The sequence below is a fragment of the Anoplopoma fimbria genome, chromosome 13, assembly GCF_027596085.1.
Source record: "Anoplopoma fimbria isolate UVic2021 breed Golden Eagle Sablefish chromosome 13, Afim_UVic_2022, whole genome shotgun sequence".
Lineage (NCBI taxonomy): Eukaryota > Metazoa > Chordata > Actinopteri > Perciformes > Anoplopomatidae > Anoplopoma > Anoplopoma fimbria.
The window spans coordinates 13,655,444-13,672,221 of NC_072461.1; the positions used below are offsets into that span (position 1 = coordinate 13,655,444).

General features: G+C 43.2%; 1 protein-coding gene across 2 annotated transcripts; it reads left to right on the top strand.

Annotated features, from left to right (window-relative positions):
- Window positions 1-8,002: 8,002 nt before the first annotated feature.
- Window positions 8,003-12,133, top strand: ccn1l2 (cellular communication network factor 1, like 2). 2 transcript variants are annotated; one of them, XM_054610938.1, is made up of 5 exons: window positions 8,003-8,284; window positions 8,432-8,645; window positions 9,447-9,809; window positions 10,508-10,710; window positions 11,025-12,133. In XM_054610938.1, the coding sequence occupies exons 1-5, from the start codon at window positions 8,216-8,218 to the stop codon at window positions 11,325-11,327; spliced, it is 1,152 nt and encodes a 383-aa protein (XP_054466913.1). In that variant the 5' UTR covers window positions 8,003-8,215; the 3' UTR covers window positions 11,328-12,133. The 2 variants fall into 2 exon arrangements, with proteins under 2 accessions (XP_054466913.1, XP_054466914.1); XM_054610939.1 differs by having other exon boundaries at window positions 11,028-12,133.
- Window positions 12,134-16,778: the final 4,645 nt, after the last annotated feature.

Below are 16,778 nucleotides of genomic sequence, written 5' to 3' on the forward strand. Positions count from 1 at the left end.
CTACCTCTAAGTATAAACTGGACCACAAGGTTAGATACACATGTTCTCCCTTTTGCACTGTAGAAACTGAAAACACTCAAATAACTTTTGATTTGAAATGTATGTAATTAAAAGTGCTGACACTCACTGGGTTGGTCACAAGTCTAAGTCTACAGTACAGTGTGTGTTTCTGCATCAATAACAACCACTGCGAGTGCGTAAGAGAAACTACAAAATAAGAGTGGGCAAAGGCTTCTGACAGATCCATCACATACACAACCCTCTTCTACAGGGTTTATGTAGTGTCTGCACCATCCCATGTAGAGACGAGCTGCTGGTCACTTACTGCCCTGATTGCCTTGGGCCTCAGTACAGGAAGACTAAAATCCGGTCTGTCTAAGCTGCTTATTAACAAAGGAATCAAAGGATTTAAAACTTGTATGATGTCATGCTAAATCTAGTCCAAGGATGTGCACAGCTTGAAAATGTGACTGTTTTGTTGTTAATTCAATTTAACTAAGCACATCTCCATCAACACTGTCTTAAATTGTTCATTTTTTTTTTCTAGGAGTCTATTGTCTCACTTATTATTATCATCATTTTACACACAAGCCTGAATGCAGGATTAAATGAATCCACAGTAGAATGAGTTTTGCAGTACACATAACTAAATCAAATCATTTTGTGTGCCAAAAGCACGGGCAAGGCAGACTGTAAGCAAGCCAATGAACATGCTTCATTCAATATTTAAGTGGGCATAAGATGTCATGAAATAATGTGTAATAACTTCACTTGAGTGATACCTGATGAACGAGGAAGAACATCCTCAGCTAGATAGGAGACTTTGCTTCCTGTTACATCACATGGTTAGGTTTTGTTTCTGTAGAGCAGTAGGTGTCACTGTAGAGTCAATAAGGCTCATGGGAACATAAAAACTGGACCACGGTGGAGGAAAGACAACTACAGTAGAAATAAGGATAAGTATACAAGTATCATATATAAATTTATATTAAAAGTACTAATGACCAACATTGGGTCAATAATTAAAGGTCTATAAACTAGTCAAGTGTTCTGTAAGTTGTAAAGAAAAACAAATATATAAACTCTACATGTACATATAAAAACTGATTGTGCATTAAAGACTAGAATCATAATGAGTAATGCCAGTAGTGGATGTTTTGGTTTTGGAGGGTTACAGACACTGTTTGACCAGTGTTGGTGATCAGAGGGACGTCCTGCAGGAACAAACTGATCTTGGGTCTGGAAGTTTTGGCCTACAGTGTCTCCCAGAGGGGAGAAGCTGAAACAGGTTGTGTTCAGGGGGTGATGTGTTTCAGTCCTGGATGGAGGGCAGGCCGGCACCAATGATGTCCTAGCGGTCCTGACTTCCGTTGTGGTCCGTCCTGGTCCTGTTTGGTGACACCGATGTGCAGAGAACCAACTTGCAGTGTAGAACCGGATCAGAGTCTTACATGGAAAACTTAAGAACCCCTGCCATAGCGTATTTACCATAACCAGGATCTTCCCTGACCGTAACCATACCATAGTCTAGCAGAAAAATATACATTACAACAATGTCAGTTTAGTTTGGGGTTTGCTTGTCAAATAGCAAAGTTCTGTGCGCTAATAAGGTAGCTGCGATGACTTAAACAAACTTAACAAGTGTTAAGAAATGTGACATCAAAAGGTGAAGGGCCATCACAGGTTTAAATGCCAGGGACTTCCAACTAATCAGAAGAAGTGTTATATAAACCAGGCGCCTCTGATTCAGCGCTTTAAATATCCGCCGACCTCGTCGTTTGCATCATGGAGCTCACTGGCTACCTTAATGTGTTTCTTCAAGAACTTTGTTTGTGGTATTTAGATCCCGGAGAAGTTGAGATTTCAACAGCAGCCCTGAAGCATGTTGTCTGCCCAGGTTGGTTTGTTTCGTTCACCTTAAAAAGATTCAGGACACCTTCATTTTCTCTCCAAAGACCTCTTTGAATCATTGACCTCAGTCCCAGTTGAATGTCAGCACAAACACTCCTTCCTAATTTTAGACTCCAGTAACACACAGGAACAGTTGTCATCGAGTATTAGCGCTGCCGAGCACACTAATGATCTTGCCAGTTTGCTGTAGGCGCCAAATGTTGGCAGTGAGCGACATCAAGGTAAGAGTTTCTCACACACACATACAATCCCTACTGTGCTGTCATTTCCAGTGACTTCATTTCCATTCACTGTATATTGCTTTCCCAGCAGCCTCAGACTCAGTGAGCTGGATGTGTTTGTGTCCCCGTTCCTGTAGGGGAGCCCTGGAACCTTTTCTGTTTACGGCCTCGCTGTGATAACATCTCCTCCTCTGGATGAGAGGCAGCGCTGTGTAGCGGTGCCACCTCTCCCTGCCCACTAACAGGACGCCCTCTGTCAGTCTGCTGCACTGCCGGATCCCACACTAAAGTCCCTTTGAAATACCAGTTTGTTTATTCTTGTGTACTAAATATGCAGTGTGCCGTTTAAGAAACCTCAGATTGACTGGAGAGACAGGCGGCGTCTGTGCTGATGGCTCTGGCCTCTGTCATTTTCAGCTCATTCCTGAAGTGTTTTCTATTGTATTTTCATATAAAAAATAATTAGCTGGTTCTGTATCTCCAACATATGTGTTCCTTTCTTTTGTCTTTCGGTGTCTTCATTTCCGTCCAGATGGAGGTTATTAAAGAGGGTGACTCCACCCACGTGCAACCTTTTTATTTGCAAAACTCAGATGACCTCCGTTTTAGGCCTTCAGCCATTAGTTTAAAACAATAAATTCACTGTATACATTTTCCTACAAGGCTTCTTATGTTGTTGTTGTTGTTGTTGTTTTGTTGGTACTAGATCAGAGATTGATTGAGAGTTCATGGGCCAGAAAACCAAAATCATAAGCTGAGAAATACAGCCGAATAATGTAAACTTTCAGTTGATACATTGTTGGGGAAAAAAATACATTTTTGTTTCTCTAATGTTCTTAAAAAAGGCATTGTTACTGTCTTTTGAAATAATCAGAGAGTACGTCTCGTGCACACAGAGAAGCTGCTCAGTCACAGTACCAGTAAAGGCTCTTAGTGAAGGAGGTGGAGTTTAGAGCCTCCAGTCCACTACGGAGCTGTTCCTCTGTTTCACCAGAATGCACATGGCAATGTGGATTTTTTTTTGCATTTGGGCAGATAAAGTTACGTATTAAAACAAGCAATGCGCAGATCAAGTGATATAGTATATTGATTAAGGGCCGAAGGGGACAGGACCAAAAATAAGCGTTTACACTTTAACATTCTTACTCTTGTTACAAAATGTAACCTATAAAAACAGCAGTTAAGTTGTTACGTTTTTAAGTTATTATTTGAACGCAAACCATGATCTTTTTTTTTTTTTCCTTGACCAAGTGGTTGTGTTGCCTTAACCTAACCAATGGATTCACAACGTTAACCATGCGGAATGAATGCTACCAGGCTGATATGAAACGTTTGTTTACTAGAAATCTCTGCAGGGCACCTTTAGACCCTCTGGATGCTCAGCCTCTCTGTGGAGGGGATGTGTCCATCAGTGGCTGCAGCACACCTGCTCATGCAGATACACACCGGCCAGGTTATTGGTGCTCTGTGCCCTCGCTGTCATCACTCCTATTAGCTGCTGTGGAGGAATGTGCAGGCCACAGCTTCCCTCTGCCCGCTGCTTGGGCCGCTGCCAGCTCAGATCATGGCTCTCTTTTGTGTGTGACTGCAGGACGGCCACACCTGCCGCCATCACACGCAGGACCAGCCTACTATATCGCTTAACCAAAGGCCAACCAAAGCCCTGTTTTAAGATTCTTGGAATAGCACTTTGGGACAAATTCCTCCAAACGGGGGCTCTACACGGTGCTTTTCAGTTTAAGTTTGAGCAAGTCCTCATCTGCCGTAATCACACATTACTGTTAATGAATATCATTCTGCTCCAAAAGCGTCTACATCCTCAAATCCTAAGGGATGCACAAACTAAACTGGCTTTCTTCATGTTTAGATAATAATACAAATAATTAACCCAAATTAGATTTTTTTCAAAAATGTGAATGTTTTGTTATAAAATAAATCAATTGAGTGGAGACAGTTTTCCTTATCTAATAAGGATGATGGTTTGTAAAAGAAATGATCTCATATGCAGTAAGCCAAGTTGTCTACTCGTAATTCTGTATTTTTAGCGGTCTTTAACAAACCCCTATTTTTCAGTGTATAAAAACAAAAGGACAGAGAGAAGTGAACACTGTAAATGTTTTTAGACAGCAGAGAATACAGTTGGGGAAAAAAAGGTTCAAATAGTGCTTTCGTTGTAAAAAATGACAAATGCAAAGTGATGCTAAATCAGAGATTGCTCTGATTTACAGAAGATGGTGAAAAAGTCAATCTTGATTTGAGTGTGAAACTGTCATGTGATAAAAGAAAAAAAATGAATATGGACGACGGAAAGCTGAGCTTAACATCAGAGGGCTGATGTGCAGATGTCCGCTGCCAGTCATGGGTATCCAAACGCATCACGGCTCATGCCATGATCTGCTCACACTCATCTATGAATTCTAATAGTCAGCTGATCAGTGTGTACAGTGCGGTCAGTGTGTGTCTGAAGGAAAATGGAACCCGTTGGGGATAAGTGGGATGACTGATGACTGCAGCCCACCAGGAGCTTTTTAAGGACACCAGCATGAGGAATGTGGCGGATATGTAACGGGTGGAGGTGAAGGTTTCTCTCACACCTCTCACACACACTGAACACACGCTCTCACACAGCTGATTCCACACTGAACACACATGTACATTTACCTAATTTCACAGTGGTGGGCTCAGGCTGTCTGAGGGGCAGAGTAATGGCACTAACACTATAAAACAGAACTAAGATTCCAAAATGAAGCAGTGCAGAAGCTTGTTCTTGTTCAGTCAAATAATGATGTAGCAGATGATACTATCTCTAAGTCAATCTAAGTTCTCATATTTCCTAGGAGTCTATCTGGAGGACTCGCTAAGGACCCGTCCTCTGGCCAACACATTGTGAAAGGGCCAGCTCTCTCTACAGGGCCACCCACACCTCGGGCCCCAGTGAAACGCTACTATATTTACACCTCTGGGGCCTAGTCAGGGTTTAGTATAAATAATGAACTAAATAGGACTTGATCCCAGGCTTTTTAAGACACTTCTTGTGCATTTCTGGAAAGCAATACAGTAGAAGGACAGTGTTCTCTGCCACTGATCATGCAATGTTGGTTATGACACCATCTTGAAACTGCAGTCGCTTTATGATCAGTGAACGATCAATGATTTAATTAAAAAGGCATCTCGGGGCTGCGAAAAAAAGAACTTTGAAACTTCCTTAAACTTTTAAAGCCCTTTAACAAGATTAAACAAACAAAATCCAACCGGCCTTCTTCAGTTTTAAACACGTATAGCTTATAGAACACTGGCCTGGACTTGTGTGAGCTCTTTTTAGCGTTACAGCACCTCTTCCTGCATGCTGCAAGCCCTTCTTGTTTATCCTTTGGATGGCTACGAAAGCCTGAATCTGAGTTGTTCAGCAGGATTAGCCATTTCCGTTACTACATTTCAAGGAAACCTCACAGTGAAAGGGGTCTCCGTCACGTCTGTGGTTACAAAACCAATGCAGATCGGTTTGCATTAGAAACAAGTGTTCTCGCAGAACAAGTGACCTTGTGAGTAGTTTGTAAGGAAAATGTTTATCAGACCGACTGGTGGATGGTGTCCGATAGCTGATGGCTGCGTGATGAATCGCCGCCGACTCCTGACCTCCATGTGTTTTGGAAATGTTTGCCTGGCTGACAAACAATGGTTGGCACATGGCCAGGCAGGAGGCTGCCAAACTGGCAACCCCTCCACCCCTCTGCGACCCCCCTCTCCTCCCGCTCCTCCATCAGTGTCCGACGCAGCGTGGCCAGTACACACATCCTGCCTTTGTGGGCCAGGAATTCTAAGAATCCAGACTGCTGCCCAACAAGGTGCCCCCCCCACACACACCTCCCTCTCATCTCCCCCACTCCAGGGTCCCAGTGGTCTTGCGGCCCAGCCGGCCGGGTGTCTGGCTGCATGCTGCTTGATGTTGTGTTTTGGCTGCACACAGTAACATCAGCGTCTCAGTCTGGAGCTACAACACCTGCTCTCAGGAAGTGAGCTGTGTGTAGTGGTACGCACTGTCAACCTAAAGGCCATACACCAGTTTGAAGAGGTTTTCAACGGGGGCTGTGGGGTCTGAGGCCAGTCCTTTTTCATCTTTAAATGGGACTTCTTCAATGCCAGAGTGTGGCAATGCTTCTGAAATATATGACATTCAAATTCTTTATTCAAATACACAAAGCTATTTCTACCTGCAACATACTTTGATGGTGATTATAGTTACACATTTTTTTACCCGCTCCCGTCTCCTAGCATCCAGCTGCAGTTGTCATAGAAGAGTATAAAAGAGGTAAATTTAAGTTAAAAGTCAAAAACCTTCAAACTTAATATTTCCTGGCATGTTTGAGTGTAGAAATTCAGAATGTATGCTAATAATAATACACATGCCAACATGTGATTAAGGGGAGGACCGCCGCTTATTTTTTTCCCACTTCAAGCACCGGACAACATTCGGAATGAGGTCATCTTCCAAAACAGCTAGCGATCTTCATCCATGATAAACAATGATAAATGACAAAAGATTGATCAGCTGTACAGGTTCTCCATCTGCATGTTCTATGTCGCAGCTTCTATGTTGACTGGAAATGATGTTGGTGGGACAGACATGTCACCTCATGGCTACCTCAGAGTAGTGAGCAGTTCAACCAAGGCGTGTATTCACCTGTTTGGGGTTGTTTCAAAAGATTAGAGACTTTATGAAAATAAGACAACGGTCACAAACTAATCAGTATCATTTGCAACTGAAAAGTCATTCTTGACCTTTAAAACCATCTCACCACAAAGTCCACCCAGTAGGACCTTTCCTATCTCATCACATGTTCTTCCTCAATAGATAGACTGGCACAACTGCCCCCATAATGTAACTCTCAATTTATTTTTCTGGGTACATGAAGGACTTCTGAGCTCCACAACAGCCACTGTGTGGACCTCAGACCTTTTTGTAAACATCACAATTTAGTGTAAAGAATCTTTTTTTCTTATGTCTTTAATCATCTGGTGCCCTTCTAGATGACTCTAAACCCAGGCTGGGAATCCCTGCTACATTCTGTTTTACTACAGTTCATCCAGGTCAAAGGTCCCACAGAAAGCACAGCTGGTCAGTTCTTCTGAAATTATGTAATACATAACTACTCCCCGGTTTTTCAAGCAACAAAGGGAGACCTTCAGAAGCGTTATCAAATTTGCCAAATTACATTTCCCATGTTTTATGACAGCAGCAGCCAGGGCTTAATGTGAGGACCTTCCTGCTCTCCAACAAAACACTTTTTACGTGCTCCGGGATGACAATGGGAATGCAGAGTTTTTCCTACCAATCATGGGAACCTGAGGACAGGCCTGTATTTCCTGGAATGCGGCCAGATGGGAAAGAGATGGAGGGAACACAGGATGTCCTGAGCACAGTGTCCCACAGCACAGTGCAGTGGAGAGGAGAGCCCAGCTGAGTTGTTCACTGGGATTTTCTCCACATCCCCGCTTTCCCTGTACAAGACTCAACCATGATGGAGTGGGATTCCCCACTCAGGTTTTCCATTATAACTGTCGTTTCCTGTTCTTGCAAGGCTTAAGATTCCCCTGGAAGTCTAGAGCTAAAATATTTGAATCATTATCTTAGTTACGAAACATTTGTCACTTGCATACATTCTGACACTGTGACATTTCACCCTGAGGTCACATGTCCACAATAACACAGTGAATTGAGCTGCCTCTGTCAGTATTTCACTCCACCTCCCTCTGGACTCTCTCCAGCCGTCTTGGGAGGAGAGGTAATGATATAACGGAGAGGGAGGGGGTGGGGCATCTGTGTCTATAAGAACAGGCCCTGCACAGGGAAACCTCTCTATGAAGTAGAGCTGAGCTGTGCTAACAACAAGTTCCTGAGCAGACGGGTGTACTTCTCGGTGCACAGACTCTGAACTGTGGATACATTTTTTATCCTGGACCCGACAAACCAGACCTCTTTCCTCTAGGGACTTTGGAAGGTTGATCTAAATCTTCTTACTTCTACATTCTTTATTCCTTTGGAATATTATTTTTCTATCCATTTGATATTTTTGTTCACCAGGATGCTTAGCCCTGTTACTATGCAGCAGATCATTTGCACCCTGTTTGTGCTCGGCAGCGCTGCAGTGATGGTGAGTTGCTCTGGATTGTGGCCACTGTCTTTTAAACCTTCTCTGATACACTCTCTGTTTGTGGGATTTCCCATTATACTTTTTCATTTGATCTTTCATTTTTACACTCACACCCACCCTGTCCTGACCTCTGACCCTGGTCCTCAGGCAGACAGTGAGTGCCCGGCTGAGTGCTCCTGCCCCCCCTCACCCCAGCCGTGCCCGCCGGGCGTCAGCTGGGTGACCGACCACTGTGGCTGCTGTAAAGTTTGTGCTAGGCAGTTCAACGAGGACTGCAGTGCCACCGAGCCCTGCGATCACATCAAGGGGCTACGCTGCCATCTGGGGGCCGGAGGAGACCCTGAGAGAGGACTGTGTCGGGGTGAGTGAAGGCACATTGTTAAACCTCCGTTAACTTTATGTCCACATATGGATGTTATAACACAACAGCAAACATTTTGTCTAAACTTTTCTTCCCCCACCCCGGTTGAACAGCTCACAGCGTGAGTCATCGTAGACATCGATTAATTTTAGAGGTCCATAGGCCCAAAGGGTCGACCCACTGGACCAGTTAATGTCACATCTTAGAGGAGGGCCCCCTTTAGTTAACAAGGCAATTAACCAGTGTTATTAGTCTAATATGAAGATTAGATCTGGAGGAGCTGAGAAATAACTACGGTGATGTCATCAGGGTGATTTTGGAGAATACAAAGCTTAACCACAAAATCGGTGTCATAAACTGGACGTGTAAAGTTTTAAAGATTTTTCTGCCGGGAAGGGTCTAATAAAAAGTAATATGAAGTTGCATCATGGGAATCTTAGGATCCAGATTTTTGGGAGATTGGCTTGTAGGGGCTGACGTATATTCCTGCCTGAGTTGCACAAATGTTCACATTATTTTTTAATATAGAAACATAACTGTTCAAAAATCATGAAATATCCCCTTTTAAAAGTAAAATATTTGTGCAGTTTAATCTTCACTAGGATTTATCTTTGATTGTATTTGTCTATAAATGCAGGTTTTCCACTGTGTCGAAAGTGCAAAGGTCTCCCTTCACAGTTGTGTTTCCTTTTGTGTGTGTGTGTGTGTGTGTGTGTGTGTGTGTGTGTGTGTGTGTGTGTGTGTGTGTGTGTGTGTGTGTGTGTGTGTGTGTGCGTGTATATGTGTGTGTGTTGTTGACAGCCGAGGCCCAGGGTTTGCCCTGTGAGTTCAACGGGCGGGTGTACCAGCATGGCGAGGACTTCCAGCCCAACTGCCAGCACCAGTGCACCTGTATGGACAGGGTGGTGGGCTGCATGCCCCTCTGTCCTCGCCAAATGCCACTGCCCGACTGGCACTGCCCGCGGCCCCGGCTGGCCCGGCCTGAGGGCGGCTGCTGTGAGGGATGGGTGTGCGACGACAGCAACCACATCAGTGAGGAGCCAGGCGAGCTGACACACACCTCCCTGCCAGACAGCCAGTCCCTTCCCAACCACATCAGTGCCCTGCTGCAGGCCCAGCCGCAGCCTCTGCACCCAGCTGCTGCCGGAAGGGCCATGCTCAGAGGTGAGCTTCTCCAGAGGCCCAGCACCAACACTCAATGTGGACTGAAGGAGATTCTCTTCTTGGTGTGCAATAGTCGAGCCAAACCCAGCGTCAGAATCACTGAACACAAAGTCTTCCACAAAATGATCCTATTTAAAGTCCTAAACCCTTCTTGTGACCCTGCTAGTGATATACAAGCATGAATGTAAAAGTTTTAATCGTTACAGTGTTGTGCTATATTTGTCATTTTGAGAGCAAAGCTGATAATGTATCCTGAGGGTGGCACTAGGAAAGCTCCTGGGGAGTAAACAAAGGAAAGGGTTTAGCCTCAGGGGAGCATGGATGTGCTCAGTTAATATAATGGCAACGTTCACATCAGACTTGGATATTTATTTTGTTGAACTGAATATTTTGACCTGATATTGACGCTACAGTTCATGTCATGATGTGTAATTCAGCCTGTGGGGCCATGGATGTCCACAGCTAATGTCATATTGTGTCCTGTAGTTGTTGAGATATCATGCTCAAATGGCTGACATCTCTATCCTCAGGTTCTTCTATTACTAGGGCAAGATATAGTATCACATTACCATTTGATCCAAAGATCATTATTATATGGATGAAAGTTTTTTTTACAAATTCACGAAATGCCTGAGTGTTTGCTGGGATACATTGTTTGATCATGACTCATTGCCATTGTTTTTTGGGCTTTTCCACAGAGATGGTGTCCTTCCCCGTGTCTGAGGTGTTACTCAAAACCAGCTGTTTCCCACAAACCACAGAGTGGACCGAGTGTTCCACCACGTGTGGGATGGGCATTTCAAGTCGAGTGAGCAATGACAACCCAGACTGTCGGCTGCTCAAAGAAACCAGACTGTGCCAGATTCGGCAATGTGAGCTGCAGCTCCCTCTAGCTAGCAAGGTATGCTAACAAACACACCCACTAGGAAATTAAATAATATTAGAGATAAACATAAAGTATTAGTGGGATGTAAGGTATATAAGGCGACATTACAAACTCATCTCAATTTCTTTGAACGGTCCAATGCTGGTAGTGAGCTGGGATGAGATGATTATATATCTCCTGTGGCCTATTTGTCAGTTAAAGTCCTCGTGTAAATTCGATTTTCACATAGTTTGAAAAATGAATAATTCATTCAATAAATACTGCATTGTTCCTTGATACAATTTCAGTGATGGTTTTTTGATGTCATTTTAACTGTCTCTGTCATCCAGAAGGGGAAGAAGTGTCAGCGAACTGTCCGCCCCCAGGAAGCGGTCAGAATCACCTTCGCCGGATGTTCCACTACACAGCGTTACCGCCCTCGCACCTGTGGGATTTGCACCGATGACCGCTGCTGCACACCCTCCCTCTCCCGCACCGTGACACTCCGCTTCCACTGCCCCGATGGAGAGGCCTTCTCCAGGGAAGTCATGTGGATCCAGCGCTGCAGCTGTGATACGAGCTGCAGTGTGCACAGCAGGCCCTCCAGCCCCTCAGTCAGCCTCCACAATGACATCCACACCTTCAGGCACTGAGGCTGACTCTTCATGCCCGGCCCCGGCCTGGCACACTGGGCAAAGACTCTGCACCTCCCCGTGGCCTAGCCCACCACCCCGCTGTCTGTCAGCTGGGTGAGCCCCTTCTGCCCCCCTCCCTAACTAGGCAATACACTCGCTTGCACTTTAAGCGTCCTGCTACAATCCACACTAGTGTTACTTCTCCTGTGCAGGGCAGCACTGAGGACAACACACTGCAGTATGCTGTGTGTTAGACTGTCGGCAGAAAGCTTTTACTGAAACTTATTTTATTTCATTTGAATGTGTCCTCTCCATGTGACGGTCTGCCATACAGAAAGGTTGTGTAGACCAGTATAAGGGAACATTTATGACAAGTGACGGAAATTATGGACATGCATTTTGAATAATGAGGAAGAACTAGATGACGTATTAATTAGTGACTATAGGGGCTATGTTTTCTTTATTACCTGTCCTTTGTGATACGCTTGTATTGATCTTGGCATTGAGTGTGTATGTGTGTGTGTGTAGGTGAAAGTGTCTTTTTGAAGGATGACAAACTTTCACAAGTGAGAGTTTACAGAGAATGTGCTCATTATGCTTCTACAGTATATTGATCAAAGCATATAGTGTACATGGACTTCACTCTTAGTAGTGGAGTGGTAAATACTAGGATCACCTCATTTTTCGGGGTGTGATTTTATATTTTATTTTTGTGTGTGTGTCCTTCACTGTGTACATACAATGTTTTATTTCAAGGAGTGAAATGATGCTATATATTTAAGACATGTAACACATGTTCATAGAATGTTAAATAAAAATGTATCAACCTGTAATGCATCTTATTTTTTGGGTTAATGTTTTATTTAAATCTATCCAGAGGCATTGCAGTGGTTGCACTTTTATTATCCGTGTTAGTATTGTGGGTAACTCACTTGATTCTCGGGATATCACAAGATCACACAGAAATCCATCTTGTCAGGCTTCAAGTCATGTGTTTGTGTCTGGACCAATCGGCTTCCTGTGAGGAGCCACTGGTTTAGGTCTGTCTGTAACGACACGGAGAGGCGACTGTCTCATTCTAAACAAGTGTGGCCCCTGAAGAGGTTATAGCGTAGATGCTACAATAGCATCAGTCCTATCGGAGCTGGAGACTATTTCTTCATTGAAAGAGCAAAGACGACACTCAAACCTTTTCTCCATGGAAGAGATGCTTTCACTCTTCTCCTGCCTCGCTTTGGCAAAAGATTTTTGAAAGTACCTGCCCTTTTCCAGTTTCCAATAATGGCTTCTCAGATTCTGTTCACAAACCATCTGGTAGGTCAGGTTAACTACAACAACTCTGCACTATAAAATATGAGACTTCTACTTCTTTACAAAACCAGCTTCTCTAACCAAAGGCTACTTGAACTAGGACCATCCTGAGATGGGATGAAACCAGTCCCGACACGAAATTGGAACAGGGGTGTAAGGTTGAGGGCAATGGCCCCTTCCCACTTCCTACCCCTCTACTACCAGCGCCTTGCTCATTCCACACCCGGCTTCGAACTCAGCCTTCATTTTGATCTCAACTACACAATTGAAGTTATATGATTGCAGTTTCCACGTTTTGACACTATCACCTTAACAAAATCTGTCCACGCACAGACAGAAGTATAAACTCCTCTGTGGTGGTTCTGCTTGCCGCTGTGTCTAGGAACACATTCTTTCATGATGACACACACACAGACTCACAAGGTGAAGACTATACCTTCCCCAACCCCTTTCTGGTCATTGCTATTTTGTGGAATTTGTGATTAGTTTTCCCTCTGAAGCTCCTGGAGTTAGAAGGAAAAGTAGAAAATGAAAACAAGACAGCCAACAATAGTGTATGTGAGGCTGTGTGCTTAGATCTAAATGCTAACATGCTGATGTTCAGCAGGTCTACGGTTTACAATGCTTACCCTCTTAGTTTACCTTGGTAGCACGCTAACATTTGCTAATTAGCGCAAAACACACAGTACAGCTGAGGCTGATATTATTACGTTTTCAGGAATTTGGACATAAACTAAAGTTCTGGACACATTTTAATTCTGATTTGATAGTGTCACTTAAGGAAAAGTCAGAGCATCACCAAAGTCAGTCGGATACATCCTACAAAATTGCATACGTGTCCAATAGGTTTTGGAACAAAGTGGTGAACCGACCAATATCGCAACAAAAGAAAGTGGCAAAAAGTTGCAATTAATTCTTCTAATTAATCTCTCCATAGTCCTCATTCAGTCGGCACTTTCCAAATTGGTAACTTAAGGTTCCCCGAAAGGCCGGGCCAGTATACCTTTAACAGTAAAACACTTTAGGTGGAGAAGGATCTTAAAAGTCAAACAACACTTTAGCAGGAACTTTCAGTGGTTGTGCTTTAGCAAACATAAATAAAAGAACCATATTAGAATGAGACTGAGAAGGCAAGTTAATAAATACATCAACCAGGGCGCCACAAGTGACTCCAATAGATAACACATTCTTGTCTCTAACAGGTTCCTCTGGAAACTGTTGCACAGGGAATGTTCTTAACAAACAAAAAAGGTGAGTTTTGTCATGTTGGATACCCTGAAGAAAATGCTTTATTCAACGGACATATCTCTGGTTGTTCAGCCATGATACATGCTGTTTACACCAACATCCTTTGTTTGGCAACCATCAACCTCAAGTCTTTTAAAGGCCTGTGTTCTAAGAATGGAACCTTTACCCTTTATTCATAAGTGTTGTGCTTTTACCATAGAGCTTCTCAGACGTCTACACACATTTCCAACTCTGCGTTCTTGAGGCCTCGTGGCCTTACACAATGCTCCGGCTGGCTCTGGAGCACAAACATGACGGTGGACCACTAAATTCCTCACCCTGGCCTCTGCGTCTTTCTGAAAGGAGGGAGGAACAGTCCTGACTGTCCCAGTAAGTACTACTGGTAGCTTACCGGGTAGAGTGCATAGTGACGCACGGGTCAGTATTTTTTTATTTACCACACCCACCCAACCGGCTATGAGAGCAAATCTGCACCACCGTACAGGCAAAGATATGCGTTAATCAGGACAACGCGATAAAACCCACAAATCACTGAACTGTATGCCTTATAGTAGTGTACTTGTGCAGTCTGAGGTCAGAGACAAGGACAGAGACAAACAGAGCTCTATGGCTCAAGGTTTTTGTTGATTGAGAGAGAAAGAGAGAGGGGAAAAGATAATGGACTGTTGCACACAATCTTTCTGTAAGTAATACATTTGTGCAATAATAACTTTATTAGGTGATAATATGTCAGATATTGTGTTTTCAGATTGTTTCAGCAAGTACACAAAACTGTGTCATTGCCCCCTGCAATAGTGTCTTTATAAAGAATTTAGTGCCCATACTGTCATGTTTGTCCATGGCCCCACAAAGAGTCTCAGAGAATATTAGTTTCCAGAGACAAACACAGGCTTCCAGTAGAAGAGCAACTTTAAGATGATTTGGTTTATGCTAAGGCCTTTGTCCGTACATCTTCTACACATCCAGTGTTTTGATTACCTTTCATTATGGGTGCAGGTTAAATCATAAATTCAACTGATCAAATAGTAGTATCCCTCTCTGCATCCTCATACTTCAAACAAGGCTGAATTCTTTCACCGGCCGACCGACAGTCAGGAACCAGAGAGCACACATGGCATACCATCTCACCATGGAGACTTCTTTACCATCTGCTGTCGTCACCAATGGAGCCACGGATTCCCATTTGACTCAGACTGTTCAACATTACCCTTGATGACAATGTTTGTCTGCTTGAACTGTTTGGTTCGCGTAATTTGAAGGAAATGATCCTTACAACAGAGTTGTTGTACACAAAAGGCGGTGTCCCATGACAACGTTTCACTGCCCATTTGTTTAGGAGTCAACCTGGCATTTTAGGGAAATGAATGGCACTTTGGGAATCAGAGGGAGGTAGATATTAGGATCATGTTTCTCATCTATCTGTCTGTCTATCTTGTCTGTCTATATGTCTGTCTGTCTGTCTGTCTGTCTGTCTGTCTGTCTGTCTGTCTGTCTGTCTGTCTGTCTGTCTGTCTCTGTCTAACTATCAAAGTGCAAAAAGTAAATGACTCACTCTTAATTTGAACTGAGACGACAATATTTCTTCTTAAGGTTAAATAAGACTTAAGTTTACAGTAATAAGAAATTAAAGTTAGGTATCAGTTCTCCCTATGACATCACTATAATTCAGCAGCCTCCACTTATGAGTGCCCACAGGAGGAGTTATTTTTGATAAATACATTTATAAACACTTATATCTACTTACTAACTACACTATAGTTGTAGTCAATATTTATATACTGCTTTTAATGATAAATAGGTGGACTAAAAGTTAAGTGTTACCAAACAGAGAAATAAGCACTAGAAGGTCAAGATGGTGGAGATCATATAAACTGGATTTAAAGGTAATCGTAGTTCGGCTAATGCATATATTTTCTGTTTATCTTTATCTTTTGGAGCATTATAACTAAATGCTGCAGACTGCTACCAGATGGTCTGAGAGGCAGAGAGGGCAGAGATAAGATAAGATAAGATAAGATAAGGTCTAAGACCTGTGTATGCAGTTTTCCCATCGTAGTTAGGACTTCAGCAGCAGCATCCCTGAAAACTTTTGTAGGGAGACCTGAAAAGAGACTATTATGCCGTGTTCACACTATGAGCATCACAGAAACATTCTACAAGTCTTCTGCAATGTTAGCCGTTGACATGAAGTTGTAGTGTTAAGGCTAATCTCTCTCTTTTCTCAGTGGTCCAATAAGTGTCATCCAATAAAATGTTTTGTGTATTTGAATAAGCACTCGGTGCTCCATTGGGTTTGACTGTTTATGTGACTCTTGGAGTGCTCATGCCTGGCTGTTCTGTGATAGTGTAAGTAAAAGAGTACACATCTACCTTCAGCCTCAACGCTGTTTCATTACTATCAATAGTACTATAGGTTAATTCTCTATCTACCATTCACTCAGTGTTATAATATAATAGAAAAGTATAACAACAACAAGCAAGTCTTAACATGGTGTAAAAAATGGGAGGGTGCTAGAAATCAAGGGATTGAGTCCGCTCAGCCTGACAGAAGGTTTTAGGTACTCTGGAATGGATGGTGGCCGATATACAATAGAACGTTTTTGTTTCTGTGAAGACAGACGTTTTCTATTGACACACCTAACACTGATGCTAGAGGGCTAAGTCTTGTGTCGAAGCATAGGGCCACTGACCAGGCTGCTTTATTTGTAAAGTTGGGAGTGACAATGGAGGCACAATGCACATTCCATCACTAGCTCTACCAATAAATAATAATTTGATACTATGTACTGCAATCAAATAGTGAAAAAAGCATTCCTCTGCTACCATTACTACAAAGAATCCCTATATGACTGTGAAGTTAGCAAGCATTAGGACGACTCATTTCTAAGCTAACACCATAAAACTCAGATG